The sequence below is a fragment of the Nuphar pumila genome, chromosome 5, assembly GCF_984573655.1.
Source record: "Nuphar pumila chromosome 5, dmNupPumi1.hap1.1, whole genome shotgun sequence".
Lineage (NCBI taxonomy): Eukaryota > Viridiplantae > Streptophyta > Magnoliopsida > Nymphaeales > Nymphaeaceae > Nuphar > Nuphar pumila.
In genome coordinates, this window is record NC_143253.1 from 40,700,117 (window position 1) to 40,716,279 (window position 16,163).

A 16,163-nucleotide genomic window follows, 5' to 3' on the forward strand; every position below is an offset into this window, starting at 1 on the left:
CCTATAAATTTTGGATATTAGTAAAAAATAAATAATTCATCTTTATCTTTAAGTTAGAAATGTGTTTCTATCATTTATATCTCAGTTGTTGATGTTTAAATGCTCAATTACTCATTTCTGTCTAATAAGGGTAAAATTGATATTTTTAAAATTATTTCAGATATTTAACAATCAATTATATTACTTCTGATTAAAAATATGTTTTTAAGAGTTTTATAAAATATTGGTGTGATATCATTAAATTTGGAATTTACTAGATGAATTTAGCAAGTTAAAAATCTTAATTTTTAATCAAGGGGTATTTTGGTCATTTTAATCAATAGTATTGTTTAAAATATTTAATCTATGTTTTGCAGTAACCAAATTTGGTGAGATGAAGATGTTAGTATATGCAACATTTTCTATTCAGAAGTTAATATTTATTGGTGGTTCACTCGATCTTTCTAAATTTTTGGGGATTTTATATTTTTAAAACTTTTGGCACAGTCTTTGCAAATTTTAAAACCCCTCGGTCTTTTGGGTTTTGATTTGTTGTTCTCCACATTATTAAAGTAAGTTTTCTTAACTGAATTTATAGATAGCATGTTTAGGCACTAATTGCATAAGCATAATGTTGTGCTAAATACTTCATTGAAATACAAATACAAGTTATGTGCACACACCACACGTAGTTGTAGATATCTAGGAGTGCTATAGTCGCCTATATGTTTAATTGATTTGAGTGCAAGATATACTAAAAATGTGATACTTACGCTAAGTATCAAAATAGGTATAAGCCAGTGTGCATTGAATGCAATGCAATGCGAAATGCAAATCAGGTAAATGCCCATAGTAAGTACGTGGTGCAAATGCATTACCCAATAAATTTATTTTATAGTATGCAACACCTTCACGCTCACACACTTCACTTAGTTATGAATATCTAAGACTCTTGTGATTATAGTTCGAAGATCATGCTTGTCATAATTGTAGTTAGCGGAATATGGAGTGTGTTTGCTATAGGTACACATGTTTATGGGTTTGAATGCCCATGCACTTATAAATGTATAATATGTACGCAATGTATGTCATCATACTTTGTTTTGCGCATGCTATGTTGCTTTGTGTGTTGTACGAATTTGATACATGGTGCATATATAACTACTATGGATATGTGTAAATCATGTTCGATGCATACTGTGAATGTTATATATATTGTCTTATCATATGATTGACTCATTTATTATGGTATAAAAGAATGCATGTGAATGTTATAAATTGTTTTTAACTTATATGTCCTGTTTGTTTGAGAAACATGTACGTATGATGTATGGTGGGATGGCTAATGATATTTTGACCTACCTTTCTTACATAATTATCTAAGGTGATATATCGATTCATGTGGTAAAAAATGTATATATGACTTGAATCCTGTGTGCATAACTCAAACTACGTAGGAGCTACGTATGTTAAGGTTTAGTTACTTCGCATTATCAAATGTGCATGTTCACGTATGCATGCATAGAACTCATGTTTGTTTACGTATGCTTTGAGGTTAAATTTATGAAATACAATGTCCCTTGTGGTGATGATATGATAAGTAGGATAATATTCTTTTGTATGATATAATTTAAATGCCACGTGATGTAAAATTATGAATTCATATGATAAATGTTTAAGTTCAATAGTAAACTATGGTTCATAAAACCTTATTGATTAAATGTGTGATTTTATGATTTAGATGCAATATGAAGTGATGTGTGATGCAATGTATTTTGATTCTATACATGCTTGTGCCTGTGTTGGTGGCTATAGACCCTAAGAGTGATTAATTGTATTGATGCATATATCACAATAATTTTTACTTGATATGATACCTGTTGAGGAACTGTTCTCAAAGGATTCTCTGTGAGCGTGTGTATGACAAGATCAGGTAATCCAACTTGAGAGGTAAGTCTCTGTGAGGAAGTGTGTTATCCAAGAGGGGGTAGCCCGCGAAGACGGTATATTTTTTGTGAGGTCGTATATTTTTCTGACCAGGAGATCTGGTGTGGATCTTGTGAATATTTATATGATTAAATAAAATATTATGATTAATTATGATGATCTTCTGAGTTGATTAAGATAGCTAGTTATGAATCTATAGATTTGGCTTTTCTTTTGTAGCATAATTATATACTGAACTCATATATGAGAATCAGATCCGTGTTGATTTTAGATCTTGATATGAGGTTATAATTGTGACGATTATGTTAGTGTATTGGTGAATGACACATCATGCCTACAAATGACTAGTTTTAACTTATTAGGTGAATGATACATCACGCCTATATAGTTTTATTACAAATTATTGCATTATGATTGTCTGGGTGAATATATCACACCTATGTATCATGATTGATGTGTATTATGAATATCTAACTAAATTACTTAGAAGGTATGCGCGTGTGTTTCACGCTGAAATGGTCAAATGTGATTTGATTTATTGTTTATAAGAATTATTAATGCATATAAAAATAATGCAATGATCTAAATGTCTTATATATATATATATATATATATATATATATATATATATATATATATATATTTTTATTTTATTTTATTTTTTTTTATACGATGACTTGTATGACTTCTATGCATATAGATTATGCTTTATTATATGAGTTATGGCTGAATAAAATATTAAGTGATGAAATAATTTTAAATGTTTTATGTTCGAATGCTTAAAATGAATGACGCATAGGACGTTGTTCCCTTGTCTATCACTTGATGATTGATGAATAATATACCATGTCTTTACATTTAAATGCTTAATATATTTTCTTTAAGTTTGAGTTTGGGTTGCTTTACCAGACTTTAATGAGTCTGACCTTATTTTATGGAGAACAAGTAATGCAGGTAAAGTATGATAAGTAGTTTGAGTGAAGGCTTGGTCGAGCTGCATTCTCAAGGGTCCATTCTTACCTTGCGATCTTGGTAGACATGATCTTTTTTATTTAAGTATTTGATTATATAGAGACTGAACTATTGTTTTTATACTCTGATTTGAAATGAAATTAAAACTCTTTATATTTCAGTCTTATCTTATACATGGTTTGAAATGTGTATATCTCGAACATTTTGATTTGATTGTTATCTTTAATGTAACCCCGCACAAAGTATTAACCATTTTTTAAAATTGTTTTCGCATTATAAGATCTGATTTACTTATACTTATATAAAAAAATTGATCTCAAAATCAAAATTTCAATATTTAAACAATAATTAAGGTTAAAATTTTGAGGGTATTATAATTTCAGACACACGAAGGTAGGTACGATCCAATTTTCAAGTCCAGAGGACACAGAAATAGGGAGTTACCAATTTTTGAAGTGACAGGATTATTCGGGTCAGGATCGGGTCAAACAAGTTAGGGTTTAGGCAGACCAAATTGTATAAATGGGTTATATGCACTGGAGATTCGGTTGACTATGAAATTTGAAGGGTTGACTAAGGACACACTCAAACACCTTAGGTCCAAAAATAAGGACTAGACTTTTCACGGTTTAGGCTAGAGGATTTTTTGAAGTATGATAGATTTACATGGAATAGAGGATTTAGGTAAACTTAACTAGGTTGCCATGGGTTCAAACTAGGTTGGGTGATAAGGGAAGCAGATTCAAACCTACTCAAACCACAGGGACCAAGTGAGGAACGTTCCAAGAAGGTTGAATTTGTTGAATGATGTCAACTTCACAAGAGAAGATTGGGGATAGCTGGATCACACCGACACTATGAGCTTGATGGCACGTAGACTTGGCTAGGCCTTGGAAAGCACCTAAAGACCCAATCAAAGCTTCACGACCTACAATAAGTCAAGTAACTAGAGAGAAGAGGGAGAGATTTTGAGAGATAGAGAGAGGCTAGAATTAGAGAGATAGAGGAAGACATGAGACAGAGAGAGAACTTCAATTTTTTCATTCATGCTCAACAAGAAAAATACAAGGCCTAGTCATTTCACAAGTTTCATAAAATATTAAAATTCTCCTAATTTTGGTTAAGCCTCTTTGGACTCCAAGTTGACTAGGTTATTTTAAAATTTGACCTCTAAAAATAGCCTAGCCTCTTATTTTCTCTTTTTCATTCTTAGCACCCTCATAACCCGCCCTTTCAGGCCTTTCTAGCCTGCCCAAAGATAGGGAGACATTCCCTTGGTGGGCCCCACCAAGCCTAGCTGCCCTAGCCGACTGGATTTTTTGATCAGGGTCTACCCGATCCGTAACATAGTGCTAACCCACGGACAACCTAGGGAGCGTTATGATTGGGAAAATTTGATTAATAGTGCCAAAAACTTTAGCTAGAATTTGAAGACCCCAAAGGTGCATGAATTAGGTCAAAAAGTTTGGTGGGTATTTGAAAAAATTTCTAATATAATCCGAAACACCTATTTGTGCAATTTCTAGATAAATTAGGTGCTCTTTCATAAACTTTCCATACACTTCTTGCATATCTCTCTTAAATAAAAAATTGGGAAGTATGTGTTATTCAAAATTTTAATTATTTATTAAAAAAACAGATTTTGTACAATTTTTCTGGAGAAAGAAGATATGAGTTATGACTTGTCGGACTTATTTCCCCAACCAAAGTTGTCTAAATGGATAACTTGATCTGACAAATTTCCATGGTGCGTATTTTGGACCTGGAAAAGTGAGCGAGCCCACATTTTACTGGTGTGACGTTTTTCTCCACTTAATCAAAGGGACCCTTTAGAGACTAATCACCAATTTCATTGTCCTTAGGTTTTAATGAACCTTGGAGCACCCACACACACAAATGCAAACCTGTGTACAAATGGATCTGAATTGGTTGGACATCTGATCTGAATTCGATGCATTCCTTTATGATATAGATCCTTAAAGTAAGATCTTTCTCACTTGGAAAATCTTTTGCTCTTCGTTCAAAATACATCTTTTACTTTGGAAACACTTACAGGATAATGTTGGTTTCCTCTCAACAAATATGTGGCCGCAACACAGGCTTCAGATAGCATGCGCCCACTCTATGCTTTGGAATTGGCATATTAAAAAGGAAGAGAGGCTTGCCATTAGCCTTTTGTAGTTGATTAAAGGCAAGCTGATCTGCCATCTTGATTGGAAGGTCTCTTCTTATTGGGATCGTGGATCAGTATTATGGAAATAATGTTCCATACACTATTTTTTTTATCAAAAGTGTTTTCACCACCCTTGTATGGTATAGAATGGTGTAGTTATATTCTTTACGATTTTTTTTTTTAAGAAAAATAAGATTATGAATTAACTCTTAAGATAGAATTACAACAAAGATTCTAAGAGATAAGATATATACATTAGATGCTCACTCATCCCATTGGTAAAGAAACAAAAAGATGGAGATTACAATTGTAGAGTAAGTATATCTTGAAGTTCTACTCTTGAACACCTCAAACATATTACTTGGAGTTCACATTTAGCATCTCAATTTCAGTCTTTTTTGGCATGCACACTTTTTTAATGCTTAGTGCACAGTACTAGCTTGATAGGGGCATGGGCAACTAGTTTGAGCATCACAAAGTACAGTACAAAGGTATAGTGAATCTCTTTAATCGATGATCCGAAGACCATGTTTGAAGCTAATGAAGCAAAATCATGCAAAGGATCTCTGCTACAAACTTTAACCACAATTTGATCATCCTGCTTCTTAAGATGACAAAGGCTCAAAGGAAAAGCTGGTCAGAATAAAAAAAAGGTCTAAATGGTAATGTACAAGCATAAAGGAAAGAGAAGATAGGCTATCGATGTAGGCAACCATTGACATCTTTCTCTAAAGCAAGACAATCATCAATCTCAATAGCAGAAGGAACATGATGTTTCTTAGGTTGGAAAGCATCATCAAGAGCAACAACATCCTTCATTGACTACTGTGGGAGAGAAATAACTGTTTTCTCTTCATTCTCTTCTAAAGTTATAAAAAATATATAATTTTCAAACAAGACTTTTGAGACTCGTAACTTTTTTAGATTAGATTGACCTTCTACGAGAATCCTTGCAAAATACAAAAAAATTAACAAAAGTCATTTCATCAACAACAATCAGCTTTTCCTCAAATGCGTCCGCTATCAAACAAAAGACATCATTGCCACCGACAAGGTAAAAGAAGGTCACTCTAATTCATACCAAAATACACCTTATAATCTAAAATTAGGCGTATCACATATGTCTCAAGTTTTCATAAAAAAAAATTATGCAGCCAGCAACCGTCGAGAGTCCACTCTTCAACATCAAATCTTCTTGTGATGAAAAATGGGCCAGAAACTCACTGTTTAGAAGCGTAAAAAATATCAAATTAATAAGCTGTAGTTGAGGAAGAATAATGCATTTTCATTGATCGCTTGTGAAAGTTTTGATTAATAAAAAATGATGATCAACCAACCTACCACAAGAACGAGCAGCAGCAAGACGATCACCAGGAATATCATTAGTCACAGCAGGAGCATCCTACATCCCAGCCTCAACTCCAACTTGCTGCAGGGAAGCACCGGACTGGTCCTCCCCATAGGGAGAGGGGAGGAAGGACTCTCAACCTGTTGGTTAGGAGCAATCGACACCCCAGACTCAGCCGCGACTCCAGGGTGCCAGACGAGACCTTCCCGAGAGGGGAGATTTGGTGCTCATGGCTGGAAGGAGCATCCACCGGAGCCCACCATCGCTGGAAATCACTGGAAGAAGGGTGTAGGGCATGAGAGCCACACCATCACCGGATCGTAGGTGGTCAGATGCTGCTTTCTCATTGTCAGATCATGTTTTCTCATTGTCAGATCATGAGAAATGGTCTTGTAGGTCCTTGTTTATATTACTAAGTTCATATCCCATGTGATTCGTTTCTCAGGATTGTATCACTCGTAGATGCCCCAAAAAAGTGAACACTGATCAATTTTAATTGTGGGATTTGCCATTTGAAATGAAAACCTTGCTTTGACTTGCAAGTGTTGTGCAATGGTTACAGCTTGCAGAAGCCATGGCAAACCATTGATTATTTCGTCTGTTTTTATCATACCAAACCTACCTTACAAAGAGGGAGTCAGTTTTATGGAGTGATACCAGACCAGAATCAGCAGGACTGTACCATCTAACCTGTAAAATTGACAGAACCAAACATTAACATCCCAACATTGCTTGTTTCCTCTGCTTCTAAGCTATCTTTCTCTGAAGTAGTTAATTGCCTGCCAAAGTGTTTCATGGTATTGCAGAATGTGGCACATCCCTTCCTAGAATTAGTGTCACATGCATGTACCGATGTACGTAATTTGACTTAGTCACAAACACATTTGAGAGACCAAAACCACAATTACTGAGTATCTATTAAGAAGAATGTAGAAGGAAAACAGATTCCCGTGGAAAATAGCCATCTCTGTCTGTCTATGTGTGGTCTCAACAAAAATCTGCCCTTATGTACGAGACAGATCATCTTGGCAATTTTATTCATTTGAATAGCTGGATAATACATTACTCGTTCAATAACAATGTGCTACCAATAAAAAATTTATTCTATACCTCGACCACTACAGTTTGCAGGGAAGAAGAATGAGGCATCTGCAACAAGAGGGTAAGCAACCCAGATACCGAGTCATAAGAGAATTCCACATCTGTATTATCCACCAAACATCTCCTGGGCTTTGCAGAAGAGTAAGCACCAAACCTCCCACAGCCCTTCACCTCCATCGTCACAATGGCAATTGCGTCAGGACTCCGGTTCTCCAGACTCACCATGGATAGCAGTGAGTTCATCTCATCTGCCGTGTCTGGAATTCCTTTTGTCAGGATTTGGACTTCATAGGAATCAATTGCCCCTCCTGCATTGATCATGTCAATGAGACCCAGCGGAGCAAACCCAAACCCAGGTCCCAAAACCTGCAAAAAGACCAAGAAATGTTTCATATATTGAGTTCAGGAGAGAGAGAGAGAGAGAGAACCTTGATGGGCGTAATGGTGAAGGTCTCGTGCTCTAGAACACTAAGGGTAACAGGCAATGATGCATTGTTAGGAAGGCGAACCAGTTCACCTGTGGAGAATAAATAAACCAAGGAATTCGTTAGCCACAGAGATTCTACAATGCTCTAAAACAGTCAAATTCAGAAGAACGTTCTTGTATATTTGAAGATCACAAAGAAAGTTGTCCGTTGCAAAGCCTACCAAAGTTCCAAAGCCACCATATTCAGATGATGGTGGTGCTTAATATGTAAGGATTAGTTATAATGGTACCGCTTTGCTCTCTCAACCAAGTTCTGTGACAATCTCTACATGTCTTGTTGTCCATTAGAATAACACTTCAAACCAGAGGCACATACAAGATTATCATGCTTGGCTTCACTTTGAGAGTTCAAAATCGGGAAAATCCACCCTTGAAGATTGACTTGTCTATAAGAGCCATTTTATCAAGCTCAACTGGAAGTGAAGAATAGAAACTGCATGGCATTGGGCTTATACCTTTGTGACTGTAAAGGGAGCAATCGCCGTTCCAATCGGCATCCACGGCAGCCTCAGAGATCAGATGGATGTCACGCGCTCTCAGGCTTCCAGTTAGCATCTTGGTATTGTTCTTATGGAACACATTCTTCTTCTCTGTGTTGCTCCAAGCTGCTCCTTGGCAGTTGAACACTCCCAAGACCCCAGTGAACTTGTTCATGTTCCAGATCTTGAGCAAGCTAATGCCATCTCGGGTAGGGTCAGTGAACAAGCAGTCGGGGGTGGGATGCCCAGGTAGGCGCGCCCGAAGCACGGATCCGTCCGGCAAGACCAGCTTCCTCAGCAGCTCAAAGTTGTGCTTCCCAGGAGCATCACTGTTAAATAGAGGTAAGAAGGTTCAAAGACACGTTTCTGGTAAACATAAAAATAGGGCTTTCAATAATAAGCGTTAATGAAGTCAGAGATGTATAACCTTCAAAAATAAGTCGCTGTTTTCACTGAAACAACATAGAAATAGGGCTATAATTAAGCCCTCACCTGACATAGATAGGACCACCACTAATGGCTCTAGCCGCTGCATGGTACTCCGCAGCAGGATGCATCGAGTGGAACATGTCCCAATCCGGCTGCATGAACTCCCCCAAGAAGACACTGTTGTATGCCACAGACGCTATATGGATCGTGTGCGACACCGGGTCCCGCGGGTAGAAATCGTCCGACGCCCTCACAACAGCCGTCTGCTTGGAGCTGCACAGCCATCCATCTCCCAATTCAGATCCAGACCCATGGAAGAGCAAAAAAAAAACAGGACCAGAAAAGAAAAGAAAGAAGAAGTACCAATAGAGTGCGTCTGTATTGTGGCTCATGCAGGCGATGCAGCCGTTGTCCGGGAAGTTCCTTGCAATGCTGGCGTCCAGCGCGTGGTGGTACTTGTGGGTGAGCTCGACCCTCCCGCCAAGACCCGCGCCGAGCGTCTCCAGGATGCACTGCACGTCCACCTTAACGCCGTCGACCCCAGCCGCGGCGAGGTAACCATGCAGCTCGTTGTAGAACTGGTACACGTTGCGGGGGTGGACCAGCCCCAGCCCCTGCGTGGTCAACACGTCCGTCTCGAACCCGGGCTCGTTGCTGACCACGCCGGGCGAGGGCGACGGGTACTGCATCGCCGAGTTGTACTGTTCCATCCCGAAGGGGCCGGGACTCACCCCTCCCCAGTACCCCGTAATGGCGTGCCACACGTAGACGTAGTTGAGGCCGTGCTTTGCCTTCGCGATGTCTACGATATGCTTGATCCCCTCGATCGAGTCGCCGTTGCTCGCCTTCCTCTGGAACTTGTGGTTCTCCTTGATCCCGGTTAGCCGGAAAAGCTGGTTCTCCTTGGTGGTGGCGCCTTTGGGGTCGGTCCCGACGGACTGCCACCCATCGTCGATGATGACGAATTTGGGCGGTGCGCCGCCGGCAGAAAGGCTGGCGATGCCGGCTTCTACCCCCTCGGCGGTCACCTCCTGGTAGAAAGCGTCCCAGGTGCACCAGCCGAACCAGTCCACGATGCCCGGCAGCCGCTTCTCGGCGCGCTGCCGGAAGGTCTTGAGATGGAGCTTCACGGCGCGGATCGCGTCCGAGATTGCTGCGAAGGGGTCGGAGCCGGCGAAGACGAAGACAGAGTGCGAGAAGGTGGAGGCGCGGATGGTGGGGTCGCCGGACTCAATGCAGATCTCCAGCTGGTCGGCCGGGTTCCCTTGGAGGGACGCCCGGAAGGAGCCCTCCAGCAGGGGGAGGAAGACAGTGTAGAATGTCTGGTCTGATCCGGCGGGGCCAGCGAACTCTGCGGTGCCAGAGCCCTCTCGGGACTCGACAAGGAGGAATTGGGTCTCCGTCGGGACGTCTCGCCCGCGGTCGCCCATCTTTTGGGTCATCCACCACAGCTTGAATCGGAAGCTCGCCATGAATCGGACGTCCCTGTCACCACCGATAAGCCAAATCCATCATCATCTGGCCTTGGTCGTACTGGTTTGTTTTAGATCCAATTCTTGTTCTCCATATTTCTTTCAAAAGCAAAAATACCCAGTGTCCGAGTTTTACCTTAGAGTTCCCAGGGGGACGACATGGCGACAACTGCTCTCCGGGAAGACTGCACCGATGAAAACGCCATCCACGGGGCCGGAATCGGAAACGGAAGAAGAGATTATGTTCTCCGGGACGCCGGAGAGTATCACCCGATCTCTCACGAGGAGTTTTCGCTCGGAAACTCGAACTGCCGGCGTGATCGTCATCTCTTTCTGATTGCTCTCGCTCTTCTTCTTCTTCTCCTTCTTCTTCTTCTCCTTCTTATCTTCCTCTACTAATGCGGATATGACTCGGGTTCCGGGGGACGCCCGGAGACGTGGCAGAGATCGACGCCTGAAATATGAAGAACAAAAGCACAGAACCCGTCAGATCGTGACAACCTTGGGTATTAAGAAGGGGATTTCATTAGAGAAAAATGAAAAGGGAAAAAAAATGGTAGTGGGGGAAAGAGAAAAGGGGAGTACCAGAGGGCGAGGGCGTTATGGGAAAAGAGAAAGGAGAGAGAGGAAAGGGAATAGGCGGAGAGAAGGAATTAGATGGGAGGAACTGGGGAGGAGGATGGGTCGAATTTAAGGAGAAGGGGAGGCCCCAATAATGCCTGCACCCCACCACCCTCATTCCCTTTTCTCCTTATCCTCTGTCTCTCTTCTTCTTCGCTTGCCTCTGCATCTCCGCGCCTCTCTCTCTCTCTCTCTCTCTTGATTGGGGGCGTTGGTATTGATGAGCGTGCCACGTCATGCCGTAAGCATATAATAATTGTGCAGCCGTGCTGGATCCACGTCGGATTAACCCGATGCGTTCGTTTGTAGTGGCGAAAAGCGGGCTGGATTTCCGACCTATGTCCTTACCTGATCGGACCCAAATCGTCAGATCCGGAATTCCGGATCTGGAACGACATTGTGTCTGTTGGGTGATTTGTATTGAAACCGGATACATCAACATAGTTGGATCCCAGTCTGAGCCGAGCTTAGTTCGACCTATTTTATCTGTTTTCAATAGAAAACCAAGAGATTTTACCCATTTTCAGCTAATCCAGCGGTGCATATCCTATGTCAGACACAGATATGGTTTTTCTTCAGTTGCCAAACTGGAATATTGTCCGGCTACAACTTGGATCCTCCAGTTAAGTTATGAATCTGGTATTAGAGAGATTATATCCATTTATTATTGCTGAGGGCCCCATGGATTGATACAGTGGCCAAATGCCAAAACTTCAAGCGTCCAACACCAGTTGAAACCTTCTGTTTTTTTTTCCTTTTTGCATAAACGAGGAAAATCACTTCACTGAAGACTCACCCCTGGCTTCATGGGTGTAAAAACTTTCGAGTTTTCGGCTTTATAGCACCGGACGCACATCAGTGGGTCTCAAACTTGTGACATCCTTCTTCAGCTAAGTGACGTTCTTGTCTCTAACCATGAGCTTCTCTGCCTTGGAAGCAAGCAACATATGTTCAGGTTTTAATGGTAATCACTTTTTGTTTTATTGAAAACCGAAAAAAAAAACAAATAAAACTGGCTTATTAATGACATTGATGTATGACCCTAAGTCCTCCGTATCCATAAGAAAATATACCCAATTTTGGATGCATGAACCCGTAGCTTTCAGACTCCTGGCAGAGTGTTGCTGTCAATTTTGTTGATGCTGGACAAGTTTATCCATCCAAATGAGATGAGAGTAGACCCAATCGGGGCGGGAATATGGCGGATACTTGTTAAAAAATCCGAAATGTTAAATCCAATCTACTTGGCGTAGCCTGGCATGGTGTTGTTGGGGTTGTTTAATTGCCAACTTAGAATGCCTGCATTCAATCCCACTTGTGCATGAAACTTGGCTCGAGCTCAGCTGAGTTCGACATGTGCTTGAAACTTGGTCGTAGGCCCTTTGAGCCCACAGCCAACACTAACCCCATTTAAGTCAGAGTCAAGTTTTCATCCCTAGTAAGTCCGGCGACCAGACTCATTCCAACCCTAGTCAACCCTTCTGCTACAGTTCATTTAATAAAATTTAAAGGGTAAAAGAGTCTTTTGAATTAAAAAAAATCTGTGAGTCCATGTCACGCACGCAAATCATCGCGTCCGTGAATGCTGCATCTTGTTAGATATTTCGTACTCCACAGTTAACTACGGTTAGCCTTTGGTAGCGTATTAGCTTGAATGTCCCACCAACCTAACAAACCCAAGTTAGCCCAGTTGGGTTCGTTGGACGGAGTTGCAAGGAGTCCGGTGAAGGAGATCTATTGAAATTTAAGGAAAATGGATCTGGAAGCGTAAACAACTCCTTCAACTACTCATGTTTGGAAACCGGTAGCATGGTATTAGTGCCAGGGTAAAGCCTATAAATTAGAACTAAGCTCGGCTAGAAACAGGCTGGGCTGTGGCCCTGCTCAGCACGTGTATATATATATATATATATATATATATATATATATATATATATATATATATATATATATATATATATATATATATATATATATATATATATATATATATATATATATATATATATATAAAATGTACAACAAAAAAAATCAAAAATTTTATAAACAATACTAAAATTTTATTCTCTGGGTGATTGATTGTGTTAAAGTACTATGTTTTCTTCTTAACTTTGATATAATTGCAAGTAGGGGTTAAATGATAAATAAAGTAAAAAAGTTAATCAATTAACAATTAAATTTATTTGATTAAATTAATTAATTGGATGACTAATTGCCCTGAGTAAATAATAACTAACTATGCTAGTTAATAAAAGCATAATCCGTAAAAAAAAAATTTAACTAAGTATGAAATAAATAAATAAATAATTATTCCTTCGGGTTGCAAATTAAATTGATGTCTAATGATAATATTGTTGATTTAGTATTTATGTTCACTAATTAGGATTTATTAGCATTTATTTGTTAGACATTAAGCATTTATTCACTAACTATGATTAATTAATGGTTGGTTGCTAATTAACAAGCATATGATGTAAATCATGCTTAAGGTATTTAGTGAATTTTTAACTTTTGATTTATAAATATAATTATTTTTTAAAGTTGACGTAAGATGTAATTGATTACCACATAAAAAAAATATTCTTGTGTGTTTGGACCCTTTTTTATTTGGATCCAAACAGAGTGGGACCAAACCAGTTGGAAATCTAAAGTAAGCCCCAGAGGGAATTCGAATTTTTTAGAGGATGGAGTGGGGTCCACTTCACCCCCCATCTACTCTTAGGGTTTAAGGGCCCAAGAGGGATAGTCGTATGGGCTCTGAAAAGAGACTTTCTCCTCTTCTTCCATTTTGCTATTCCAGTGAAAGCATTAGGACATGCTTGTAGAGATAGTAAGGTGGCTGGAGAAAAAAAAAGATCACTTTGCATTTCCATTATTTTTAACAAGGTAAGGTCATACTAACTTTCATTTGCTCTACCAACTAAAAAAAAAATGAGAAGCATGCTGCAAAAAAAAAATGGTGTTTATTGCATACTTGGTTCTTTAGTCAAAGCATGTCTATACCTTCATGTTTCAGCCATAGCCATTGTTCCTTTGCAAATATGTGGTGAACATATTTTACATTGTTCGTAACTTAAGTATAGTTTTTTTTTTAGCCATGGTTTCTTGTGTTGGTTCTTTATTTCGAATCGATTTATTTCAATCACATTCATCTCATTTCTAACCATGCGTTTTTGCTTAAAAAAAAATATACATTGTTTTAGTATTCAGAATTTTAGCATTTTGTGTTCTTCGTAGCATTAAGTCCATTAACTTGTAAGGGTGTGATTAACACATGTGAGTTCAGACCAAGGTTTGAACATATGCTCAGAGGGTTTGACCCACATGAGCCATCGGTTTCTTTTTTTTGTACTTGGTTAGGCCTGTTGAGACCAAGGTCTTAACCCATGTGAGTTCAAACCGTGGTCTGAACAGTACCCAGTGGGCTCGCTCTTCCAGAGCTAGTACAGTTTGTTGTGTGCAGTAATTTTTTATTAAAAGTCTCTAACTTATCAAAACAAAAAAAAAAACAGTTTGTTGTGTGCAGCGAGTTTTTATTAAAAGTCTGCAACTTATCAAAACAAAAAAAGGACAGTTTGTTGTGTGCAGCTATTTTCGAAAAGAAAGATTGAAAGTCTACACTTATCAAAACAAAAAAATTCAGTTTGTTGTGTGCAGCGATTTTTGAAAAGAAAGATCGAAGGTCTGCAGCTTATAAAAAAAACTCAGTTTATTGTGTGAAGTAATTTTTTATTGAAAGTCTGCAACTTATTAAAACAAAATAAATTAGTTTGTTGTGTGCAGTGATTTTTTAAAAGAAAGATGGAAAGTCTGCAGCTTATCAAAACAAAAAAAACTCAGTTTGTTGTGTGCAGTTGAAAAGAAAACTTGAAAGTCTGCAACTTATAAAAAAAAACTCAATTCTTTGTCTGCAGCTATTTTTGAAAATAAAACTTGAAAGTACGTACACTACAAAATTTTGTATTATTAATTATAGCCATGAACCGTAGTTAATGTAAAAAAAGCCATAGTAATAAACTTTAACTATGGCCAATAGTCGTAGTAGATAATACCATATCTAATAGCATTAACTACGACAAGTGGCCGTAGTTAATGATAGTAGACCATTAAGTATGGCCAGGGGTCGTAGTTAATGATATTAGTCACTAATGATTATTAACTATAACCTATGGCTAAAGTTAATGGTATTTTTTTTACATGGGCAGTTAAAAGATATAGAACACTTTTTTTCTTTCTCAAATCAATTCATGCTCTAAAATATATATAAATTAAAATGTAGACAAATTGAAAAGAACTCAAAACAAGAAACAATCTAATAAACTGCAATCCAAAAATAAAGAAAAGCTTGTCTTTACATTTGCATTGTAGTCTAATATGATCTTCATTGGTTGGCGTTCACCTGCAGCCCATATAAGCAAGGTTGTTAAATGTGATGAGGCGAAAAGAGGCGTTGAGCCTGTTATGAAGTGAGGCGTAAGCCTCGAGGCGTTGAAGCGTAAGCTTCATGATCAAAATAATAAAATATATAATATTAATAAAATAATGAATTTTTATTAATAATTTTACTGTAAAACATAGATGATAAAGAACATTCATTTTTCACTTTAGCACCACAGATAAAAATGCAATATGTTGCTTTGGCATTATATTGGCATTTTTAAATATCTTGCTTTTGGCATTATATCGGTATTTTTAAATATCGCTTTGTATGTGTGTTTTTAAAACACACATCATCAAATTTGGCCCGAAACAAATCCCCCCCCCAACCCCCAACCTCCAACCTCCCTTTCTTCCCCCGCAAGCTTCTTTCTCTCTCTCTCTGGTTCTCATTCTGATCGTCGATTCAATCTATCATTCTTGTCCTAATTCGCATCTCCAATCAATGATGAACACCGCTTCCTTGCTCTCCTGCTTGGAAAATCTCAAAATCAAAAACCTTCATCGGGACTTCACTGCCTTCTTTCAGCCTCTCCTGCAACACCTGAAGGAGAAGCATAAGAAGAAGAAGAAAAAGGGGTTTTTCTGCAGAGCGCCTTCTGTTTCAGAACTCGCTCGCCGTCTTCCTTGAAGTTGGAGATTGTAGAGCTCAGCAAAAATCGTAAGATTTTTGGGGATTTCGTGAGGCAAATTTCCTTTTTTGGCGTTCTTTTTTAGT

At 38.7% G+C, this 16,163-nt stretch overlaps 1 protein-coding gene across 1 annotated transcript; it reads right to left on the reverse strand.

The window, feature by feature from the left end:
- Positions 1–6,772: 6,772 nt before the first annotated feature.
- On the reverse strand, positions 6,773–11,196 carry DIN10 (Raffinose synthase family protein). Its single transcript, XM_090006037.1, has 8 exons — positions 10,973–11,196; positions 10,524–10,841; positions 9,279–10,400; positions 8,979–9,188; positions 8,463–8,815; positions 7,949–8,037; positions 7,530–7,886; positions 6,773–7,109 (listed from the first exon to the last, which is right to left on the reverse strand). Exons 2-8 carry the CDS (start codon positions 10,712–10,714, stop codon positions 7,038–7,040), a joined length of 2,394 nt encoding a protein of 797 aa, XP_089862163.1. The 5' UTR covers positions 10,715–10,841; positions 10,973–11,196; the 3' UTR covers positions 6,773–7,037.
- Between the last annotated feature and the right edge of the window lie 4,967 nt (positions 11,197–16,163).